Source organism: Xiphophorus hellerii, chromosome 12, assembly GCF_003331165.1.
Source record: "Xiphophorus hellerii strain 12219 chromosome 12, Xiphophorus_hellerii-4.1, whole genome shotgun sequence".
Taxonomy (NCBI): domain Eukaryota; kingdom Metazoa; phylum Chordata; class Actinopteri; order Cyprinodontiformes; family Poeciliidae; genus Xiphophorus; species Xiphophorus hellerii.
In genome coordinates, this window is record NC_045683.1 from 22,115,461 (window position 1) to 22,137,318 (window position 21,858).

Genomic DNA, 21,858 nt, shown 5'->3' on the forward strand with positions numbered 1-21,858 from the left:
ATAAGCATCAAAACTCACGCCAACATACCAAAAAACTTTTAAAGCTGCCACTGAAGAAAATCAGATGTGACATTTCTTGTATTATTCACCTGTTTTTTTATCAAATGATTATATTTCTGTGCTGTCTTTAGACTAACCTGTGGTTGGTGGTGCTAGCCTTTGGAGCCAGTGGATCCCTGCCTGTGGCCTCCTGCAGGCACAGGGAACAGTGTGTGAACACGCAGTTTGTTCTCTGCAGAGGCTCTCGGGCTTCTGTATGTTCTCACAGCTCAGAGGAAATCTCACAACAACTCAGACAAAGTAGAGGTGCTGACCACTCCCAGCTGAGCACAGGAATCCCCTGGGTCCTATCCTCCTCGGCTACAAACAACAGCCCTGCTCTCGGTTTGTCTGGGCTGTCTGTGAGTTCTCCTTTGATTCAATTACGCAAAAAGGAAACAAAGCACTCGGCTAGGAATTTTTTCTACAAGTTGCTGTGAAATTGAAAAGAGAAAATGCCAAATAACTTGATCAAAAGGATTTATTTTGGTTTTGTTTTATTCTGAAAGGTCTTCATTTGCTGTGGAGAAGTGGCAAGCAAGTGAATCAGAAAGCAAATCAGTCTGAGTGCAGTTCAGGCAGGCAGTTCTCAGGCAGTCGTCCAGATCAGAGAGAAAAAGAATGTTCATATTCACAGTTTGCAAGCAAAGGGTCCACACAGCTTTCATTGAGGACGTGGGGAGGGAAGGTGTGCTGGGAGTTTTGCTAAATCACAGAGAAGCAGGGTGGGGGAGTGGTTCGTAGCAAAGATATTCAGTAGGGGGGCTCAGTACCTCACCCCGGCCTCGACGCTGCTTCTTCTGAGAAAGTGTCCTCTCCAGACCCTGAATCTCCGAGTCCAGCTCAGCTTCGAACTGGCTCAGCTCAGACTGCAGACTGGCCTGAGCCCCAGCAATTATAGTGTTGGAATGCAAGAATAAAATACTACCTCAGAGTCTGATATTTGTAGCTTGTAATTTCCTCTCTAAGCTAAAAAAAAAAGTGAAATATTTTTAGCATAAATTAGGAAAGGCTACATGTAGTTTATGTTGTAGATGCTCACCTCAATGGAAAGGGATGCTGGTTTCTCAGGCTGTCTCTTCTGGGACAAATGAACCTAGAGAAGGTATAAAACCACACTGCAGTTGATGTTTGGCCTCATGTTGGAGTTGAACTTGCTCATAATAACCTACCACAATATGGTGTACCATAAGTACTTTTTACAGGAATTTAAACCTAAATAACAGCTATGTAAAATTCAAATTAAACTAGAATAAATTATCCTTAAGGCATAAACCGTATAAAGCTGTATTTAATCTAAAATTAGCATTAAAATGTTACAGAAAGAAAATTACATCCTATCATTATGCATCATGGCATGATTGTGATGATCATTTGGAGTGTCTTTTGGGACAAGTTTTTAAATTTATCATGCATTTTATACCTGCCTGCATATCACTATTTTTGGTAGAATTGGCAGAGTTTATTTAAATTGGTTGTTCCTTAATTAGTTTTTAAGCAAAGTCCACAATTGTTTGGTGGGATTTAGGTTAGAATCATCCTGTAAGTTTAAGATACTCTTTCTGAAACCAGTTTTGATATATTTGTAGATTATTGTCCTGTCGGGCTTCACAGCTCAGGATTTAACCATAATAACTAAGCTGTTATTTAGCTTATTATTTTTCCTTTGAGCTATTATTTAGCTCACAGGAAATCTCTTATGATCTTCAGAAACACCCCGAAAGCTATTCTATTATGAAAGCTACTAAAAATCGGTGTGTATGATCAAAAGCAGGGTCCATGCAAGGGAAATTCAACCAAGTAAAATATACTCCACCATTAGAGATAATAGGAGCAGTTAAATATCCTACCAGAGTCGGAAAACTATTATCTTCAGCTAAGAAACACAGCTTACATACATAATGAAAAACCCCAAATGCATCTATCCCAACTCTGAGTGCGTGTGAACTTTTAAAATGTCACAGTATTTAAAGTAAAATATACTTTACAGAAGCTGAGTGTATGTCTTTACTACCCTGGTCCTTTCTGTAAACTTTGGTTAGTAAAACGCTGCTTTATCTGATTTGGCACAAATTTGTGGACATCTAATAAATTCAATAAATCATCAAAATCATTTTAACCCAATAATAAAAAGGTCAAATTCCAAAACGCAGACATCAAAGTAACATATTTAGAACTTCCCAGAGCATATGTTGGACTCCAAATTACAAACCAACACATTTTGTTACTTTTACTAGCTGAACAATATTCCTTTTAGCTGGTTCTGTCAAACATGTCTATAAAAGGCACTGAAACCCAGAACCGCAAACCACTTGTCCCATTTTTTTGTAAAACCTTGGCTGAATTCTTCTCTCTGGATGCCAGACATATTGTAGTCATCCCGTCTACAATGTCGCATGGAAGCAGCGCAGCACCTGATATGGTCCATGAGCTGCTTTTCTAAGCACCATCCAGGGGATACAATATTGTTCATACAGACAAAATGAAATAAGTCCCCATGCTGCGAGCTATTATGCACTAGAAGAGGTTAACACCATAATACAGATCACAAGACCCATCAGCTCCCACAGGGGAGTGGAAACAAAGATTTCTTTTCTTCACAAGACCTAACTTACAATGTGCTCACCAGATCTGGAGCAGTGTTTCAGTGTTAAAAAAAACAACAACTTTGAAGCGCCACACCTCCGCAGGGAGAGAGGGTTTAAACCCAAACAATAAAAGAGATGGTGCAGAATAAACAGCACTAAATCACAGCAATCTGACACTATGAGATTAGTAGATTAAAACGTTTAAAAAATGTTTACAAGACTCCACTCTGCAGAAAATCTGATAACTACTACAGATCATGCCTTTTCTTGCCTGAAGTTATCTTTAAAATCTGTTGAACTCACTAACTAAAATAACTGAGCTCATCTTGTAGGACTGAACACTGGAAAAGGGGAGTATTTACTGTAATACTTGCATGAGAAGATGTAATCTGAGGAGTTAGACAATAATCCTTCAAGAAAAGGTGACCAATCTGCTTATGAGCTCCTCACTGGGAAAACGCCAAACAATTACAGCTATAGAGCCAACAACAGCTCTAGATCCATTTAAAGGCTGAAGAATTAGACGTGGGCTTTGAGATGGAATCAGAGCTTTATCGGAGTCTATATTTAAAATGTGACAGCATGGGGGGTCCATACCTGGCTGTTACTCACTGAAGCGGAGCTCCTGTCAGGCTCAAAGTCAAATATGCTCTTGGGTTGAGGTTGTTGCTTTCCAGGGTCAGACAGCTTATCTACATCTTCGCTCCTAAAACGAAGATGTAGTAACACCCCAACACAAACACAAACACACAACAACTTAAACATGGCGTCATTGTAGGTGCCTGTGACAACAAATCCAAACTCGCCTCTGCAGCACATTTTCTCTGAAAAGGAACTGGCACAATGTTTTGGGTTGGTAATCAGAAGCAGTCAGCTGCAGTCTGTATGATGTAAAAATAACTCATCACTGATGAGTTATGTGCTTGGGTTCTAGGTGCTGAAAAATGTCAACACATGAACTTTAGCACAAGCGTCAATTTAATTTCAACAGGCCTGACTGACTAACAGTGTAATATTTCTTGCTTCGGATGAGGAAATTAATTTTTTCTGCAATTTCTTTTATTTGTAAATCTTTCACTTTTCCTTCTGTTGGTCACAATACATTCTGACTCAGTCACCTGTGGACCTCCACATTACACTTGCACTTGGCTCGGCATAGTGCAATATCCTCACTTTACGGCATATGCAATACAAATAAATTGATTTCAGAGCTCAACATAGCTTTCATAGATCATGACCAAAGGTGAGGTGACAGACACACCTTCTTTCTGGGTAAGACCATAAAGTAAAACTGGAGGAAATTTAAAGTATAAACAGAACTTTAACCAGAGCTAAGTAATGTGGTCTGAACCACAATATCACTCCACTTTATCAGGTTGCATGATGCATACAGCAACATTTCAAATTTGTGGCTTATCTCTAAAGATGTTTCACAGATTTGCAGCTGGGAGAAGTAAGTCAGGCTCTATCCCTTCTTTCAACAGGAGGAGAAAGATAAAAATTTAGCAGTTTTCTTAACCATTTCATTTTCAATACAACGCTCCAGTATGGCTGCACTGAAAAAACAAAACACTTGCAGAATTATGTGCAAGTGTTTGCATTGTGCTTATACATCATAAGGTACACGCTGTAACTTATGATCTAAGATAGCTATGACTTCTTTTGACCAAAAATCATATCACACAGGTGCTGAACAAAAATAGCGCAAAATGCAACAAAATTATCAGAAAAACATGCATAGAGCCGAGCATCGAATCGTCACATCAGCATCCAGCAGTGACCGACGACTGGAGATTAAGAAAAACATCTTCCTTCTGCAGTCATGAAAGAGCAACATGTATAAGATCTATATAAAATGTTTAATTAGATCTAGCTCTAAAATCTGTACATCAAAATGACACTATATGTTACAGGATGAAAGAATTAATTTCAATTTTAAGTAAAATTCTGTGTTTCCAAAAATGTAAAACTCACTGCACAATAGGTGAGTTTTACCTATTCTCATTTGTTTGATTTGACTGAAGGGCACTGGCTTCAATTTTCCAACCACAGTGAAAACACTAAACATTTAAGCTGTAATGAAAATGCATAAAGGCATGAAGTGAGTGACAGCCTATCTCAGATTGTTATTTTTGGAGCTTGTCTTCTTGAATGCAGAATAATTAAAAACTATCCAGCAAACTGGAAAAAATCACATCAGATCCAATAAACTCACCAATCGGGCAGGGATCCGTAAGGCGTCAGTCTAAAGAGATTCTTGTCTTCTTCTATGATTTTTCCTCTCTCTGCAGATGACTGGAGCCCTGTGGATTAGTGAATCATGAAAGAAGAGTCCAAAGAAAAAATGCAATGATGATAAGCAGTATGTTGGGTCCACTCACGTTCTGGTGACCACCGCTCTGAGTCCTCTGGTTCTGCTTGAAGTAAACAAAGAGACTCATTTGAAACTTTTCACAACTGTAAAACGTGGCAGTAAAAAGTCTGATATGATTTTTAGCACATCCACAGGATAAGTAAAGCAAAAAATGTCAAACTGAAAATTCTCTCTATTTGCACAATCTTGAATGACTTCTTTGCAGTACACTGGGTATTAATCATTTTCATAAGCGTGCTGGCATTAATGTGTTAAATTAAAAAAGATAGAACTGGTTAGAGGTACTTTGTTCAGTACTTCTTATAAATTCACCTGTTAAAAGTTGTCGACAATTTTTGAGTGGGGTAAATTATACCCATACTTCTTTTAACTGGAACATATTTATAGTGTTTCATATTGCACTATGATTTGTTTTAATTTTTAGTCATTGATAAAATCCTGATTTAGTCGTCAGAAAGGTGAGAGTCGGCTGCATTTTGTCTCAAGGCACCAGTTCATAAGATAAGACAAACATCCAAAAAATCTCTTTAAAACAACAACACCCAAATTCCTGCAGAAATAGCAGTGAAAAAAATTGTTTTTCACGGCACATGAAAGAGAAGAATGATTAAGGCTTAGGAGGGGCTGAGAAAAGAACCTGGATTACTGTCAGACCTCGTGAACAGAAATGCCAGAAGACGTTTATGCTCTTTTTTTTGTGTCAGTAATAAATTGTTTGAGCGATGATCTCATTAGAGGCTGACATATTGACACGGTGGGATTTATTCCGCATTTGCATTTGTTAAAAAAAAGTCGAGGAAGAGTTTCTCACCCTCAGGCTTCTTGTGAATCTGTCTGAACATGCTCCTGTACCAGTCTCTGGGCTTGTTCACGCTCTGGTGCATGCAGGGAGGAGAACAGACAAGAGAAATCAACCTGACCATGTTGTTGGATCGCACTGGTTTTAGAAGTTCTGGTTATTTGTATTTTACCGATCTCGACGCAATGGGCATCCCGGTCTCATCCACTGGACCAATTCCTGAGAACTTAATAAGCTTCCCCTCGTTATTTGGTACCCAGCTCTGCGGCAAAGTGGAAGAGCCCTGGACTCCATTGGACAGTTCGCCTGATACAGACAGCCATGAAAAAAATCACATTATTTTTCTGATTTATTACTGAGTGACAGAGCCCAACAAAAACATACAAAATCAGATTTTAAAGGTTCAATTGATTTTTCTGATTGGGAAATCGGAACTTCACTGTTCTGATTACAACTGGAAAGTAAAAATGCTTTCCAGTTGTGGAAATTTTAAACTTTTTAAATTTGAAATGTTATAAATGTACCTTGCGACTGTGAAGGTCCATAGTACGATCCATAACTCGGAGTCACTGGACCTCCTCCATTAAGCTCTGGCTCCTTGAATAAACAGAAATATCTAAATAAGTCCTGCAGTTCATATAGACAGTAGATTTCTGGTTGTAAATGGTGTCAATAACTGTGCCACAGGTGACTTTGTTAAAAAAATATTTATTGATTTGAAATTGTTCTCCAAATTGAATTGAATTCAAATTAATGGTTGAATGAAAAATAAATGAAACATGGAGATGTTTTAAGTCTTTTTTACACAGTCAGTAAATCTGACCTCTCACATGCATGCCTGTGAGTACAAAGCATGTAGTGCAGTCTTTTTCCACAGGGAGGAGCACTTGTTTACTATTATCACAGCCATCACACTAATACAGCCTGCAGGGCTTGGTATACCTTCACAGCGCCAGATGTCAATCCTGTGGAGCGAAACGGACTCAGCGGAGGAGAAGGGAGTCCAGGGGAGATGACCACCACATGCTCTGGAGAAGTCAGGATGTGCTGGCTTGAAGAAATGTCAAGCTTCCCAGAAAGATAACTCTGGGAGCCATTTGGATGGCCCGCTACTTCCGCACTTTGCTGCACACAGAGGAAATTATAAAAATATGGATGAACCAAAACAATGCGTGAACTCTGCTTTATCGTGTCTTCCTGTGGACCCTGGATAAATAATGCTCTGTGGAAAGGTCATGTGAACTTGTTAGCAGTCCTGCTATTCTCCAGGGAACAACTGTCCTCTCCGAGGGAAGCCTGTGATGAAAAGATCCTCCAATTTATTTAAAGCACAAGCAGTGGGAAGTGGTGTTTCACCATTTTCATCATTTTTCTCACAAGAGCTGCAGAAAGGCTTCATCGAAGAATTAAAGTTGATGAGAAGGACTAAAAGAGCATTGGAGTGTTTAATGAGCTCATTAAGCGTTCACAAGTCAGAGGGTGGAGCAAGACGTCAGGATGAGGATAAAAATGTCAACTGAGAAGTCCAGTGGTCTCCTTGGTGATTCTTGTCCTTCTCAGCCACCTCATGATTGAGAGTTTAAGCCCACCATTGAAACACTCTGTGTTTGAATCAAGTGCTTTGGTCTTTTCTGTGTGGTTGTCAGGGGAGATGGGGAAATACCTGTCTCTTAGTAACAGCAAACCAAAGATATGTTGTTGTGACGCAGACAGTACTGACTTGATCAATAGCACGGCTGTTTGTCACTTTTACTACTACATGATTTAATACTAACTTGCTTTTTCTAGTTTCCATATGTCTCAAATGTTTGTCACAGTGAATAATGCTACCAGGGGTTTCCTTATCTGGTCACACCATTAAAAAAAAAAAAAAAATCCTGTCAGTTCCTGATACCTGCAGTTAGTCTGCTGTCTTAGATTTTATAATAGCTGCACTCTATTAATTATTTAATATAATACAATTAGGACCTGTTTGTGTGTACAGCTTGTAGTGACAAAGAGACTGTATTGGCTCCTGCAGCTTCATGCTTGTCTGAGTCATGTGACCTGCCCTGCACGCTGCACTGTGCTGCATAAAAAGATGTTGAAACGCCGGTCATTAACTTTTTCAAACCAAAGTGCTCAGTTTCTGAAGCAGGAGAGCAACATTTTGTCCACAAACTATTAACTATAACTGCTGTAAAACATGTTACAACCCAAATTATCAACAGGTCACATATACACAGCGCAAACATGCTAAAATTAGCCTAACATTTTAGTTAACTGGTCCACATAAAAACATGGTCAATTGGAGAAGGGTAAGAGTTTATTGAAGGCTGTAGCTGCATGCAGATTCACATATATCTTTATAAACAAATAATAAAGCTATGTCATTCTGCGAAGTAATTGTCTTAACCAAGTTAAGCCATATTGCAGCATTTTATTGAAGCCATCCTTGTGGAAACTCTGATTGGGGAAAATCAGCTGATGCCAACAAAAAAAACAACAACCAAAGAAAGAACAGATCCTGCAGAGTCCTTAATGATGTTGGTGAGTGAGACACAATAACAATGCTCAGTGGTGTTTTTTTTAAAATTGGCCATAAATGCATTTGGTGAATGTTTCATTAGAAAGAGAGTTGCATGAGCGCCAGTTAAAAAAAACCACCTGCAATTTATTTGTCACTTGTGGCCAAAGCAAATCTTCTATTGGTTTTATGTCTGAGCTGAATTGGTAATCCTTTGCTGAGAATAGCATTATGCACTTTGTTCATTCCCAAAATCTCAGATAATTTATAATATTTTAATTGGTTGGGGTGGATAGCAGAAGAAGGGCACCATACATGGGAGGGCCACAAGTTATAATACTATTGTAGTAAATGTAGTGTGTTATTTTACTCCAGTTCATAGCTTCTACTCTTCTGAGCATTGATTTGAATGTAGGATTACACTGGAACATGGAAAAAAAAAACAATTCCCACTGATAAATAATTCTGACTGCTAACTGAGGCAGAGGATTCTGATCAGGACATTTAATAAAGAAAATGCTTTACCTGAGTCTGCATATGATCAGTTATGGTTCCTCTGTGGCAGAGATCAATATTTTGCTCTCAGCATGAAGGATCTGCAAAGACACATAGTGAATATATCAGGTTTGTTTGTGGATTTGATTCCATATGAAACACATCCCACACAGTTTATATTCATTTACTTATGTTTAGTTCATTTCTTGTGTGTGTGAGTGTGTCTGTGAATATTACTCTTTTTTAGAGCAAGTCATATGTTTGCCTTCTGCAAATATTACTAAGTTGGAGTGAAGAAATGCATTCAAATCCCAAGTCTTATTTATTGTAAACTCTTTAAGAAACTTCAGAAATTCCAGCTCAAAGCACTGAACAAAACATAATCTTATCAAAATAGTGTGAAACCATTTAACAAAGTTTGCAAAGAAAAACAACATTTGTGCTGTCAGCTGAAACTTAAATACTTTGCATAAGCTATAAACTGAATGACAGAGATTTGCTCACTGTCTTTTATTCAAACTATCTAATTCATATTAATAGATGCCTCTCTAAATGCTTTAAGACTTTGTCTTATCTATTTTTATTCATATGTGTTTTTAAACCCAAGTAGTTAATATTCATGAGTGATTCCCGCAGGCCTCTCTGTCATAAATGTGCTTTTTTCTCCCAGACGGATTCGACAACTGTTCCATTATCCCATCCAAGCCGTTTCCCAGTGAGGGAAAGTCAACGTCACCCACATTTCCCTGCAAACCCATCCAAAACAATGAGAGTGACTCACATGCCCCCCTCATTTTTCCCAGTAATACAATTCTGTAACGACCCTGATTTTTGGATTGGATGACGGAGAAGAACAACTACTGAAAGTTATACATCAGTTATACCTGCTGTTTCAACATCAAAGACATTGTGGATGGCGAGGAGGGTGGGGGGAGCTCTTTCCCACTCTGAATGAGGCGGGAGTCTGTAGAAACTAAATAGTCCATAATGACTTTGCAGGGACGAAAACCACAGCTTCTACACTGCTTCAAATCCCTAAAGCCCTACCGAAGAGCGGTAAAGTGTTGCGTTCTTATGTTGCCATCAAAACTGTGTTCCCATAGGAACGCTAACTGAGATGAATAAAGTTGGAGAGTTAGTATAAGGTTTAGACTCTGTTCTCCACTGAAAGCTACTGCTTTGCAGCTTGACGTTGAAGTGGGGACTAAGTGTTGGCCAGACTCCTACAGCCTGGAAGCTGCCTGACACAGTTTGCACTAATGTGTTTTCCATGTGGCATTTGCAGCTGACTATCAGAGTCCATAATCACTGTTGTCAAGAGAAGAGCATGAAGACTAGAAACTCTCAGTCTCGCTGTTCAGCTCACTCAATGGCTGAATCTATGTTCCAGTTGACTGACAACAGTGTCGCTCATTTGGATCGTCATCTTCCAATGAATTGCGTTACATAACAGGAAGAAAACAGATTGGGAGATTGTGACAATAACAACGGCGTTAATGCTCAGGCATGCCGATTGATTCATCATCCTTAGTCATAGTTGTTGGATTATTCAACCAACTGTGCAAACAGCAACATTACAAATAACGGCTTAAGCTTACTGCCTGTGTGTTTTTACAAGCTGCTCTCTGTTCATACCTGATCACTGTAATAGGTCTATTGAATTTATGCACAAACGGCAGAATGAATCATTTTCAAGTTCTTTTCATGAGGAGTCTGAACACATGTTTTCTCATTCAGTCTCAAAACACAGGTCCAAACAGAACCTAGTGTCTTACATAAGTGTTTACATTCAACCATGTTATAAGACAAACTTCAGTGTGTTTCTTTTTGTGTGATAGAGTGACATACAGTAGTATATAAATGTAAAGATTATGTAAAAGGATACATGGTTTTCACTATTTCTTCAAAATAAAGATCTCTACAAATCTTAATTTGTCATTTATAGGTCCCATAGATAGCACATGTTAAACTGCAAATATGACTGTCTTTTTTCTTGCATGAATCAAAACCTCATAAAAATCTGAAAAACCTAGAAAAATCTGCAGTCAACAGATTTTTCTACCTCTGCTGTGAATCTCTGCAGCTCCTCCAGAGTCACTGTGTTTCATCAAAAGTTCAGCTTGCAGCTTGACATTGAATGATCTTTTCATGATTGATTGAAAACAGACAAAGGTACAATTTCTATGTATTTGACTGTAAAATATTTTAAAATCTTGTTCCGTTTATCCATTTAATAATTATGCAACATCTGTCTTGATAAAATCCCAATAAATCACAGTTCAAATTCAAGGCTTATGAATATCTTTCATAAGCCTTGAATAAAAGACCGACAGAGAACCTTTGCTGCACTCAAAGAAACATTTACACCAGAAAAAAAAGAGACATTTTTGCAATTTACTTAAGTTACCGATACTGTGGTATTCTGTTCAATGATCAAATATCAGGTGAAATATCTCTTTCAAATGTAACATAGATTATGTGCAGCACAAGTTATTTGAAGTCTAAGTTCCAGCACTTGACTCATCGTTTGTGTTTGTTTTTTTATTCTTTTTCAAAGAAGTAGCAGATCTGTTTTATCTCACATGGTAATGTAAAAACTTGTGTCATAACAGTGGCTTAGTCTGGGTTTTCTTGGAGGCACAAAAAAGAAAATCCATCCCAGGACTGCTTCAGTCCCTCACGCATTCCCCGGCTTTGAAAGCGCCAAACACGACCCTACCTAATAAGGAAAATTCAGAGATGATATCAAGCGAGAAAAACCTGATTCAGAAGTCTGACTCCTTGAGTTTCTTTCTGAATGCTCGGAGCATTCTTACGTAATTACAGAAACTCAAGCTCAAGACGCAGTTTCGAGCTAACGCATGAAGACCAGGTTTTAGGACCTTGATGCAATCCCTGTGAAACGTGAACGTCATACTTCACATATTTACAAGGCTAGACCCCCCGCAAGGTGAGAGGTCCATTATCACCACCGGATCAGAATAAGAGGGGAAGAAAAACAGAACCATAAAAGGCCCCATGTCTACCTCGGAGAAGGAGATGATGTTCTGTTTCAGACATGCTTTCACTCTAACTGGATTTTATGTTTCCAGCTCGTTTCATATCTGCCAAGGTTTCACATGCAGCTCAGCTCAAAGCAGCCGAGAACCTGGGAAATGAGAATCAGAAGAGTTTGACTTGAAGGTCTCTGCATCTGTTCCCAGGAAATTTAAACAGATTGTTCGCGAACTGAACCAGATGTTTCTCTGAATCTGAAGCAAACAAAACTGCACAGAATAAACAAAATGTACTCAAGTTACTTTGGTCAGGCATGTTTTTTTTTGTCTTTCCCCTTTTTCCCTTTTTTTCTTTTTTTACAATAAATTATTATCTGAAGTTCTTGAGCCAAAGTTGAGCAACTCAGCAGCTCCAAGGTCAGTGAACTTAACCACACCCATGCAGTTCCTGTGAACCACAATAGGAGGTCTCCCCCACACACACCTCTGATATTAACAGTAGCGCAACAGGAACTAATTTTCCTAACTCCTGATAGAAAAACATGCAAACAGGCATAAATCACACATCAAATAGCTCTTATCTGACACCAGAACAGAAAAGACTATCACTGAACATGCAAAAATCAGCAAATCTTTCTCTTTTCCAGCAGAAAAGAGAAAGATTGGGCCCCAGTGAGAAGGACCAGATGGATTATCTCCTCTGTTTCACACCCTGTGGAAGGAACTGTCGTTTTTCTACCCACCAACGTAGTTGTCAAGTTGACAGGCCCGCTTAACAGAAACAGTGGTGAGGCTGACCCCTGGGACCGCTCTGATCAATACCAGCTAAGACATGATTTGTGGTCAGAGGCTGAATCGTCCCGTCATTAAGTCAGGGACAAAGAGCTCTAATGAAACTGACCTGCATTCATTAACACATGCTTAGTCGTCTGCACACAGGGCGGTGAGCAGAGTTAATCATTGACTTCAACGGGTGGGGGCGGTTCAAGTTGTGCTTACATCCACGACAGTCCGTGTTCAGCCGAACACCGATGGCCTTGTAAAGTAACTACAGCCTTTGAACTTTTCCACATTTTATCATGTTACAACTATGAACCTCAATGTGTTTTATCGAGATATTAAGTGACAGACTAACAAAAAGTAGATAATTGACAGAAAATAGCACGTGGTTTTCACATTTAAAATAAAATAAAAATCTGAGAAGTGCGGTGTGCATTTAGCATTTTTTACTCCGTGGATAAAATTAACATCCCCTAATCAACGAACAGGGTTGCCGGAGCATGAATTCAGCTGTTCTGTGAAAGTCACAGATGTTATTTAGGGAACATTAAAGAGTCAGGATCATGAAGACAAGGGAACACAGCAGGGAGAAAGCTGTAGAAAAATTTAAAACAGGTCTGGGTTATGAAAGGTTGAACTTCACAAAGCACTAGTTATATGATAAAAGAAAAAATGTGCTACAACCGCCAACTTACCAAGGTGTGGCTGCCCATTTAAACTGACAGAAGAACAGCGCTAATCAAAGAAGCAGCTGAGAGGAGCTGCAGAAATCAGCACATCAAATTAGACAATATATTATAATTAGCTGTTCATCATTCACTCCATGATTGTGGCCCTTATGGCACAGTGCTACGAAAATGTTGGGGACACAACAAACATGTCAAAGGATGGTCTCTGGTAAGAAGAAACAAAAATTGTAATTTTCGGCAGACATTGAAAATGATATGTGCGGTTGGAAAACAAACACTCAACTTTATCCTGAAACTACCACACACAATGTAAAACATGGTGGGGGCAGCAGCATGCTGTGGGTTGCTTTTCTGCAGGAGACACAGGCTATCTGTTCAGAGTTGATAGGAAGATGGATGGAGCTGAATACAGGGCAATCCTAGAAGAAATGCTGTGAACTGATGCAGAAGATTGAGTCAGAGCTGCAAGTGGTTCAAAGCATGTTCAGATTGTTAATTTCAAAGTCAAATTAACAATCTGAATTAAAGTTGATTAATTATCTCATCTCTGTCTAAGTTCGAGCTGTTTTAGGGTGAAGAAAGGTCAAACCTACGCAAAATTTGTAAAGAAATTCCCGTAAAGAATTGCAGCTACAATTACAGCAAAAGGTGTACTGCTTCCCACACTTTTCAGATTTACATTTATGTGCACTTTCAAAACCATGTACCACTTTCCCTCCAGGTCACAGCAAAGCAGTTTTGTAGAAAGCTACAACAGACAGTCACATTTTAGACAATATTAAATTTGTGAGTATAATCTGATAACATATGAAAAGGTTTGATGGGTTTGTATGCTGCTGTCACGTAAAACATGTAAAAAATTAAAAAAATCATAAGAAAAGCCAAATCTTATCACACTCGCAAGAACATAGATTTGCTTCTCTTCGACATGTTATATAAGTGGGTCATAAAACCCGTTAGCCCTGGTCCTGGAAAGTGATGAGAGTGCTAATTACAAGCACATCACTGGATAAATAAATGGACGTTTTATAGACACAATAAATGAGTCACGGTTCAGCTACGCGAGAGGTCAGAGCCGTGAGGCTGATCACACAACCGCGCTGCCCTTTTGCAGCTCTGCAGATGTTCAGACCCATACAAGGTCCTGCAGCTGTGAGTTTATTATATGTAGTTGTAGCTGCAGATACACAAATTCATCAGGGGGAGAAGTGTTTCACCTCCATGTATGGTGCTCCTCTGGCCACAGCAACAGGAGGGTCTGCGTGCTTCTTGTCAATAGAGAGGCAATGCGTTCCCAGAAGAAGCTCCAGGCTCATAAATCAGAGCCTCTCTCAACAAGAGGAGCCCTTTCCAAGTAGATACAGTGCTGCGAAAAAGTATCCCCGCCCCCACCTTACATATCATACATATTATGTTTGCTTTTTAAAAAAAATCAGATTTGAGAGTTTCAGGCCATCAAACAAAGGTTAATATCAGACAGAGGCCAACCTGAGTGATTACAGTTAGACGTGTTAATTACATTGAATGCATTTCTTACTCAAAAGAGTAATTTTCACCTAAACCGTTCGAGGCTTTACAGTATCTGGCTTTGATTCTTTCACACCACTGTCAGGAATTTTACAGCAAAGATGTTTTTGTGCAGAAATGTCTTCACTCAGTCACAACGGAGAGATATTATGGTCTGTTTAAGGTAATGTCACAGCAGCTCAACTGGATTCAAACATGAGCTTCGAATAGACCAATCCAAAAATATGGATGGACTTGTGAGTGCTTTTTTTGGATCATTGTACTGCTATATGACACAAGTGGGCTTTAGCTTTCTTGTGTTTTTCTGTTAGAGAGCTCTAATTGATGGCAGCATCAATTACAGTCAGTCCTTCAGGTCCTGAAGGGTGCAAATGCTTTTTCAAAGCACTGTAAACCCATTCTGATTTGGTTCTATAAAATAATATAATTTAAGACCATTCCTCAGTGAAGTCTCAAAGTCAGGGAATGAGAAAAAACGCTCACAATGCAGAAGAAAAGTCCCAAATCCTCATGCCTGTCACTTTGCATCCTCAAAGCTTAGTGCAGTCTGTGGATATGAGCCTCGGCAGCTGGACAAAATGTAATGTGACAAAAAAAAAAGAGAGAGTCACACAGAGTCAGGGTCAGCTGTGAAATTCACCCCGATAATCTGGGGCCCATTAGGCTTAAAATCTCCTGCAGGATGGGAAAAGGAGGGAATATATTTCCGTTCTCGAAAGCTTCCCTGCTCTATCCAGTTCAACTGCGGCTACTGTAAATACCTATGATGGATGGCATATTTGCAGACAATATCCACCAACTCTTTGCACGTGCGTCCTCTCTCCTTACCCAAAGGTGCTTTTGTTTGTACACGCAGTGGCAAAAGACACCAGACACCACGGAACCTGCCTTTAATCCCCGAACAGTCAAACAGGTTACTCCGCACTCTCCAGAAACACCGGACACATCTCTCTATTCGCCCATGCAGTTACTACCTGTTGCTTTTAAATTCAGCGCTTGAACTCACCGCCCCGGTTGGCGTCGACCTGTGAACTCGCGCGTCTGTCTCTCCGCCTCAGCAGCGCACCAACGCCTCGACGCAGGCCATCTCTGCACTTTCTCTCACTCTCTCTGACTCCTGAAACTGGCCAGGACACACAATCTCTCTCACACTCCTAGCCCTTGTTCCGCCTGCCTCCGCGCGGAGGACTTCCCGGTTGACAGCCATCGTCATGGCAACCCACATTTCAGCACTACGTTCAAAAGCCACCACCCCCCCCCAGCTCCTCCTGGCCTGTCAGTTTCTACGGACGCCTCCTCCTCACATTGTTGTGATGAGGTGATATATTTGCAGGCGGAGGGGGTTAGCCGAAGGGAAAGGCAAATAGTTCATCACCTTCACCTCCCCAAACGCTGCTCCGTGACTCCCTCATGTCCTGTCCTAACTTTATCTCCCTCATGCCTCGCTCTCCTTTTGTAGACATGGCTGTGTGTAGGGGTGTGTGTGTCGAGGTGTGTGTGTGTGCGTGAGTGGGCAACGACCAGATCCCTGCCTGGCCAAAGGCTTGATAGGAGGGAAAAGAGCCTCTTCTGTTCCTGATGCAGCTCTGGGAGTGCTTCAAGGTGATTACTCTGTCCTACATAGTCAAGCACTGACAGCACAAGTCCTACAGAGTGGTTTCCCATGATCACACACACACACACACACGCACACACGCACCCACACCCACACACACACACATGCACGCACACAGCTGTAATTTTGTATGCCAATGTTGAGAAAATAGCTCGGAGCCTGATAGATGTTCCTGATGCAGCTCTGGGAGTGCTTCAAGGTGATTACTCTGTCCTACATAGTCAAGCACTGACAGCACAAGTCCTACAGAGTGGTTTCCCATGATCACACACACACACACACGCACACACGCACCCACACCCACACACACACACATGCACGCACACAGCTGTAATTTTGTATGCCAATGTTGAGAAAATAGCTCGGAGCCTGATAGATGTTTACCCTGGTGAAGGCAAATTATTCAAATCAAGAGATGTGTTCTGTTCACAGATAAGTCAGTCAAATTTCAGGACTGATCACCGATTGTCACAGCCAACAACAGCCAAAAAGGAGCACAAGCTGCTGCTTTTGCACGTAGTTCCTGGACAATTGAAAAACTAGGATTTCCAGTTTGCCCACGGCTCCTGCCAATGAAGACAAAGCTCAAAATCTAACTTTTTGACTTGCCTCGGCCCTGTCTCTGCAGCCGGCTGTGCAATACATCCTCACCCTTAATCAGGTAAGATTGTGAGCATTTGAAAAGGGAGAAGAACCTTTAACAATTAGTGGTGTCAATGTATTTACTACACGGGAATGTTGAAAACTACTACCCAGTCACAATTTTTCTTTTTTTTTTAGTTATAAATGCAAAAAATATTTCACTGTGAATTTTTAGCTGTAAACTATCCATGGTATGTTTTACTGAAAATATTCAGATTTTGTTGAAAAGAAAAAAGAGTTTTTGGTCAACCCAAATCATGAGGGGAGGGGTTTAGATTCTCATTCCACAAAAAGGAATACATGACCTGATTTTTTTTTTGGAGGCCGGGGGGGTCAATTGGTTTCTATTGTCTTGGTCTAGAAATACCTTTTTATTTGTCTATTCTAAGCAACACGAATGAGATTAGGGTCAGTCTTTCTTGGAAAACTGTTATTGTTTTTCAAGAAAGTGCTATTAATCAGATTTCATCTATGTGCCCCTGAGTTTGTTATTGAGTAAAAGTTACTGGATCTTTGTGCTCCTTCTTACTATGAAATAAAAATGAAAGAAAAATAATGTAGCTATTAAATCACTCTTTGGTTTGTACCTAAAACTTTGCATTTGACAAAATTTTGCCCTGAAAAATGATTAAGAAGCCATCTGCAACAACTGCCTGTTCTGGCAGGCCGAAATCCTTTGGAGAATCTATCATAGTGTAGACATCCTCACCTGCTAAACGTGAGATCATTTCATGGACTTTCAGGTATTTTGGTATTAATAAAACAGGTGATGGCTATTTGGGAAAGGTACGTGATTGGAATAAAATAATCAGACTTCATCATCAGAGATCTTGAGTAATAACTTTGAGCCCCATTCTTTTTACAGCTTACACACCATCAGAAAAGAAATCCCGTCACTTTGCAGTCAAAAAGACAGAAGTTAAAGTTGCATGAGATCAGACTGAAGTCAGCGGCACAGAAAAAGGAAAAAAAGTGCCGTATTATGTGACATCCTGCTGAGGGAATTTATGCTTTACTCCCAAAGTGTGTTTGTATTGTCGGTGGAACACAATACACCTGAAGATAACATCTTTAATGAGTAATCTATTTGTTTTGCCATCATTATGCTGCCTGGCTTTATGCTGAAACCAAACCACTCAGCCCTTTCAATAATTTAGTGCTGTGGCTCGGCTGAGCGAAGCCTGGGGGCCGATATCCATTTACCAGGCCTGTCGCCTCATGGGGTTGTTTTTGCCAAACACTTTAGCTCGGGAACATGATGGGCATGCTGGGTAATGAAGGCTCCCAGGAGGTGAGCTCACTTCATAATGTGCGTCCTGCTGGAGCAGACTTTCACCCCGCAGTCGTCACATCTGACAAACTGTCACTCTACAGCTAAATGAGGCAATCACGCAGGAGGACACCGGGAGATTTGGTTCGTTCACACATTCGGTTCGCAAAACAAATACAAGAACGAGATCCTCTTTTCCAGCTCTGTTTTTTTTTCTTCTTTTTTACTCTGAAAACACAACAGCAACTGAGACGGGAAGGAACTCGGCGCTGAATCTGGCGCTTCATGGCGAAGGATGAATTCCTGCAGACCATTGCTGCACCATAAAGACCAACTGCTGCTCCCATAACACACGGTGCCAGCAGCGCACTCCTGCCGAGCCTCATTAAAAGGATAACGGCCAGATTCCAGTGAGCAAACAAACCATGACATAAACTGGTTATGTCATCAAAACCTACATCCATTGCTGATTATGTCCCAGGGCTTTTTTGTTTTGTTTTGTTTTTTGTTTCTTATTATTTGTACCACCAGGTTCCCTAAGACAAGAGACAGCAAATCTGCAGAAATCACTGGATGACAATATCACCAAATGCAGATATGTCTACATAGAGACGTGTACAGGTAGATTTAAATCAAAATGTAAAGAAAAGATAGGAACCTGTTGCTGTCATGCAACCCTCTAAACACTGATAGTTTGTTTTTGGCAGCAGAGAGCAGTTTTGGATCATAATCATAAAAAAATTACAAATTCCTCTGTGTTGATGCCTGTTGTTTTGTTGTTGTTTTTTTCCCCAGATTGTATGAAACTGTAACTTGGACACATTTGTAACAAGTCCAACCTAAAACAGGAGGCAGTTTTCAGATAAAGATCTGGTGATAACCTGTCTCTGAACTGAAGGTGTTAATGTGGCAATATCTACCTCATGTTACACATGGTTGCTAAAATGTTTCCCAACAACATTGTGAAGATAACTGAGAAAACATCTCAACAACAACAACCCAACAGTAGCCATGCAATGGACTATTTTTTCAATCAGAAATGACATCAGCGAAAAGGATTTCAAATCAGGTTTCGGTAATAAAATAAAAAGGTATGAAAATCAGAACCTCCATGTGATTTTCTATCTACCTCCCTGTCAGCCTGATCTTGTTAGGAGTTGTACAGTACTTACAGACGAGTGCCGGCTGCACAGCGATGTCCCCACAGCTCTGCAGACGAGAGGAAGTGAATGAAAAGGAAGGAGTGAACCTCACATCCACCACTCCTCTCTCCCTTCTTTCCCCCTCCCTCTTGTTCTTTTTTTTTTCTTCTTTTTGAGGACAACAGGGTGGCTTTTATCTGTGCTGAATGATTCAGTCCGAGCTCTGAATGTCTGAATGTTTGACTGGCTGTCCGTGGGCATGCACATATACGTTGAACACGGCTCTGTGTTTATCGTGTGTGAGCTTGTACTTTAAAGCTCATCAGGGAGAAGCTGCTCAGTAATAGTTTCCATCCACAGCTGGAAATAATAGAGATTCCCATCCAGGCAGGGGCTGCACTGGAACCACCCTCCGGTGTTTCACATGCTGCTGAGAGAGGGAGTCCGTTTCAATAGCCATCCTAATAAATGGGACTAAATGACACACACGTTACACGTCATCATGAAGGGGAGCGTTCACTGCAAAAACACAAAATCTTACCAAGAATTGCTGGTTTAGTTTCTAGTACAAATATCTCGACACACTTAAAATAAGATAAAGTTAACTTACAAGTAACTTTTAAACTAACTAACTACAAGTAACTTTTCCTGACTCCTGAATGACTCCTTTATATCAAAGGCAAAGTACGTGAAATAATCTGCCAGTGAAACAGAACATTTTCCCATATTGAAAGTTATAATATGGAAATATGTCTTGTTCCACTGGAAGACTATTTCACTTATAACTCTTACTTTGTCATCAATATTAAGGAATCATTGACTTAAAAGAACCTCCTACACCAAGTTACTTGCAAGTTAATTTGGTCTTTTTTCAAGTTTAGTAAGATGTTTGTAGCGATGTTTAGCACTGAAAACTAGACCAAAAATAATTGGCAGGATTTTGTGTTTTTGCAGTGTAGAACAAATTGCTATGGGTATTTATTTCAGGAAGACCAGCTGACTGCATCCAAACATTGATTTTGCACCACTCCCTCTTCCTGATGAAGAATGTAGAGAGTGGAGTCAATCAATCAATCAATCAATCAATTAATCAATCAATCAATCAATCAAATTTTATTTGTAAGGCACCTTTCAGCAACAAGGCATTTCAAAGTGCTTCACATCATATAAGCACAAAATTACAAAGTCATAGAACACACAGTCAACAACATTACATTTTGCACATCAGATTATTGATTAGTAATCTGAGAACAACAGATTATTGATTAATAATCAATAATCTGTTTCATGATTAGGTTTCAAAAGCAACTCTAAACAGCTGGGTTTTTAGTCTAGATTTAAATGAACTCAGTGTTTCAGCTGTTTTGCAGTTTTCTGGAAGTTTGTTCCAGATTTGTGGTGCATAGAAGCCGAATGCTGCTTCTCCATGTTTGGTTCTGGTTCTTGGGATGCAGAGCATAATCAGAACCAGAAGGTTGATACAACAGCAGATCTTTAATGTATTGTGGTGCTTAACGGTTCAGTGATTTATAACCTAACGACAGTATTTTAAAGTCTAGGAGCCCTTTTAACAGAAGAAGACTCCAACAGAACGAGGTACAGTATGATGGGATATTCCCTGGGCATTGGGAGGAAGCACTGGTCTATGAGTATTTTCCATGTGGTAAAAAATCTTAGGACATGGCAGGACTAAAGACAGCACAAACGCCACTGCTGTTTCATAAGGCACATTTTGAGAATCCCGATTCTAGAAGAAATCTGATGGTAAATGCACTTATTTTTTTGTTCCTCTGCAGGTCTGTAAAACTATTCCTGACTAAGCTCTGAAATGTAGATGTTAGGAAGCCCACATATTCATAAAATCGCATACACATCCTGTTTCAGTGCAAGTCACTACTTACCCTCTCAGTGAGAAGAAAACAGAACAGTCAAGTCAAAAAGGTAGTGTGAGAAATGTCTTCTTACATGTTATCAAGTGATTTGGCTGTTTATCTGTGGAAATGTGAAGTGTCTGTTCAATGTCTGAGTAGTTTATCTGGTAATTCCCACTCCAAGGATTCCTTCACAAGGAGATCAGAGGCAGCTCCACTCCGCAATCCAAGATAAATATTTAACAGGTAGACTGTGTGATCAGAGACCAAAGGTCATGCCTCTGTCCATTCCTCTGGAGCTTATCCACACGTCCAACTACTCCACTCTGAACATAACCTGTTCTGACTGGACTGTTCAGTAAACTCTTATGGAGGAAAAACATTTCAATTTTCTGGATACTTCATTCTTATAAAGCTGAACGAAACTTACATTGAAATCCTCGATTCTGGGGAAAAAATGACAGAATGCCTTCTCTGTAACAGGCAGCAGTTTCTAAAAAAAAACAAACATGGAAACACAATGCA

General features: G+C 40.0%; 1 protein-coding gene across 7 annotated transcripts in view; it reads right to left on the reverse strand.

Moving 5' to 3' along the window:
- Positions 1-19,920, reverse strand: part of sorbs3 (sorbin and SH3 domain containing 3) — a 30,849-nt gene extending 10,929 nt beyond the window's left edge. Inside the window, exons 1-12 of one of the 7 annotated variants that reach the window (XM_032578628.1) lie at positions 19,493-19,920; positions 8,832-8,902; positions 6,743-6,925; positions 6,325-6,397; positions 5,973-6,106; positions 5,813-5,876; positions 5,009-5,041; positions 4,843-4,930; positions 3,225-3,333; positions 1,082-1,135; positions 813-920; positions 138-190 (exon numbers count right to left, since the gene is read on the reverse strand). In XM_032578628.1, coding sequence (XP_032434519.1) covers positions 138-190; positions 813-920; positions 1,082-1,135; positions 3,225-3,333; positions 4,843-4,930; positions 5,009-5,041; positions 5,813-5,876; positions 5,973-6,106; positions 6,325-6,397; positions 6,743-6,925; positions 8,832-8,843 — 911 coding nt within the window. In that variant the 5' untranslated portion in view covers positions 8,844-8,902; positions 19,493-19,920. Of the gene's footprint in view, positions 1-137; positions 191-812; positions 921-1,081; positions 1,136-3,224; positions 3,334-4,842; positions 4,931-5,008; positions 5,042-5,812; positions 5,877-5,972; positions 6,107-6,324; positions 6,398-6,742; positions 6,926-8,831; positions 8,903-12,540; positions 12,665-15,799; positions 15,959-19,492 lie in introns of those variants that run through there. The other 6 variants (XM_032578626.1, XM_032578625.1, XM_032578622.1 and 3 more) reach the window with 6 other exon arrangements.
- Positions 19,921-21,858: the final 1,938 nt, after the last annotated feature.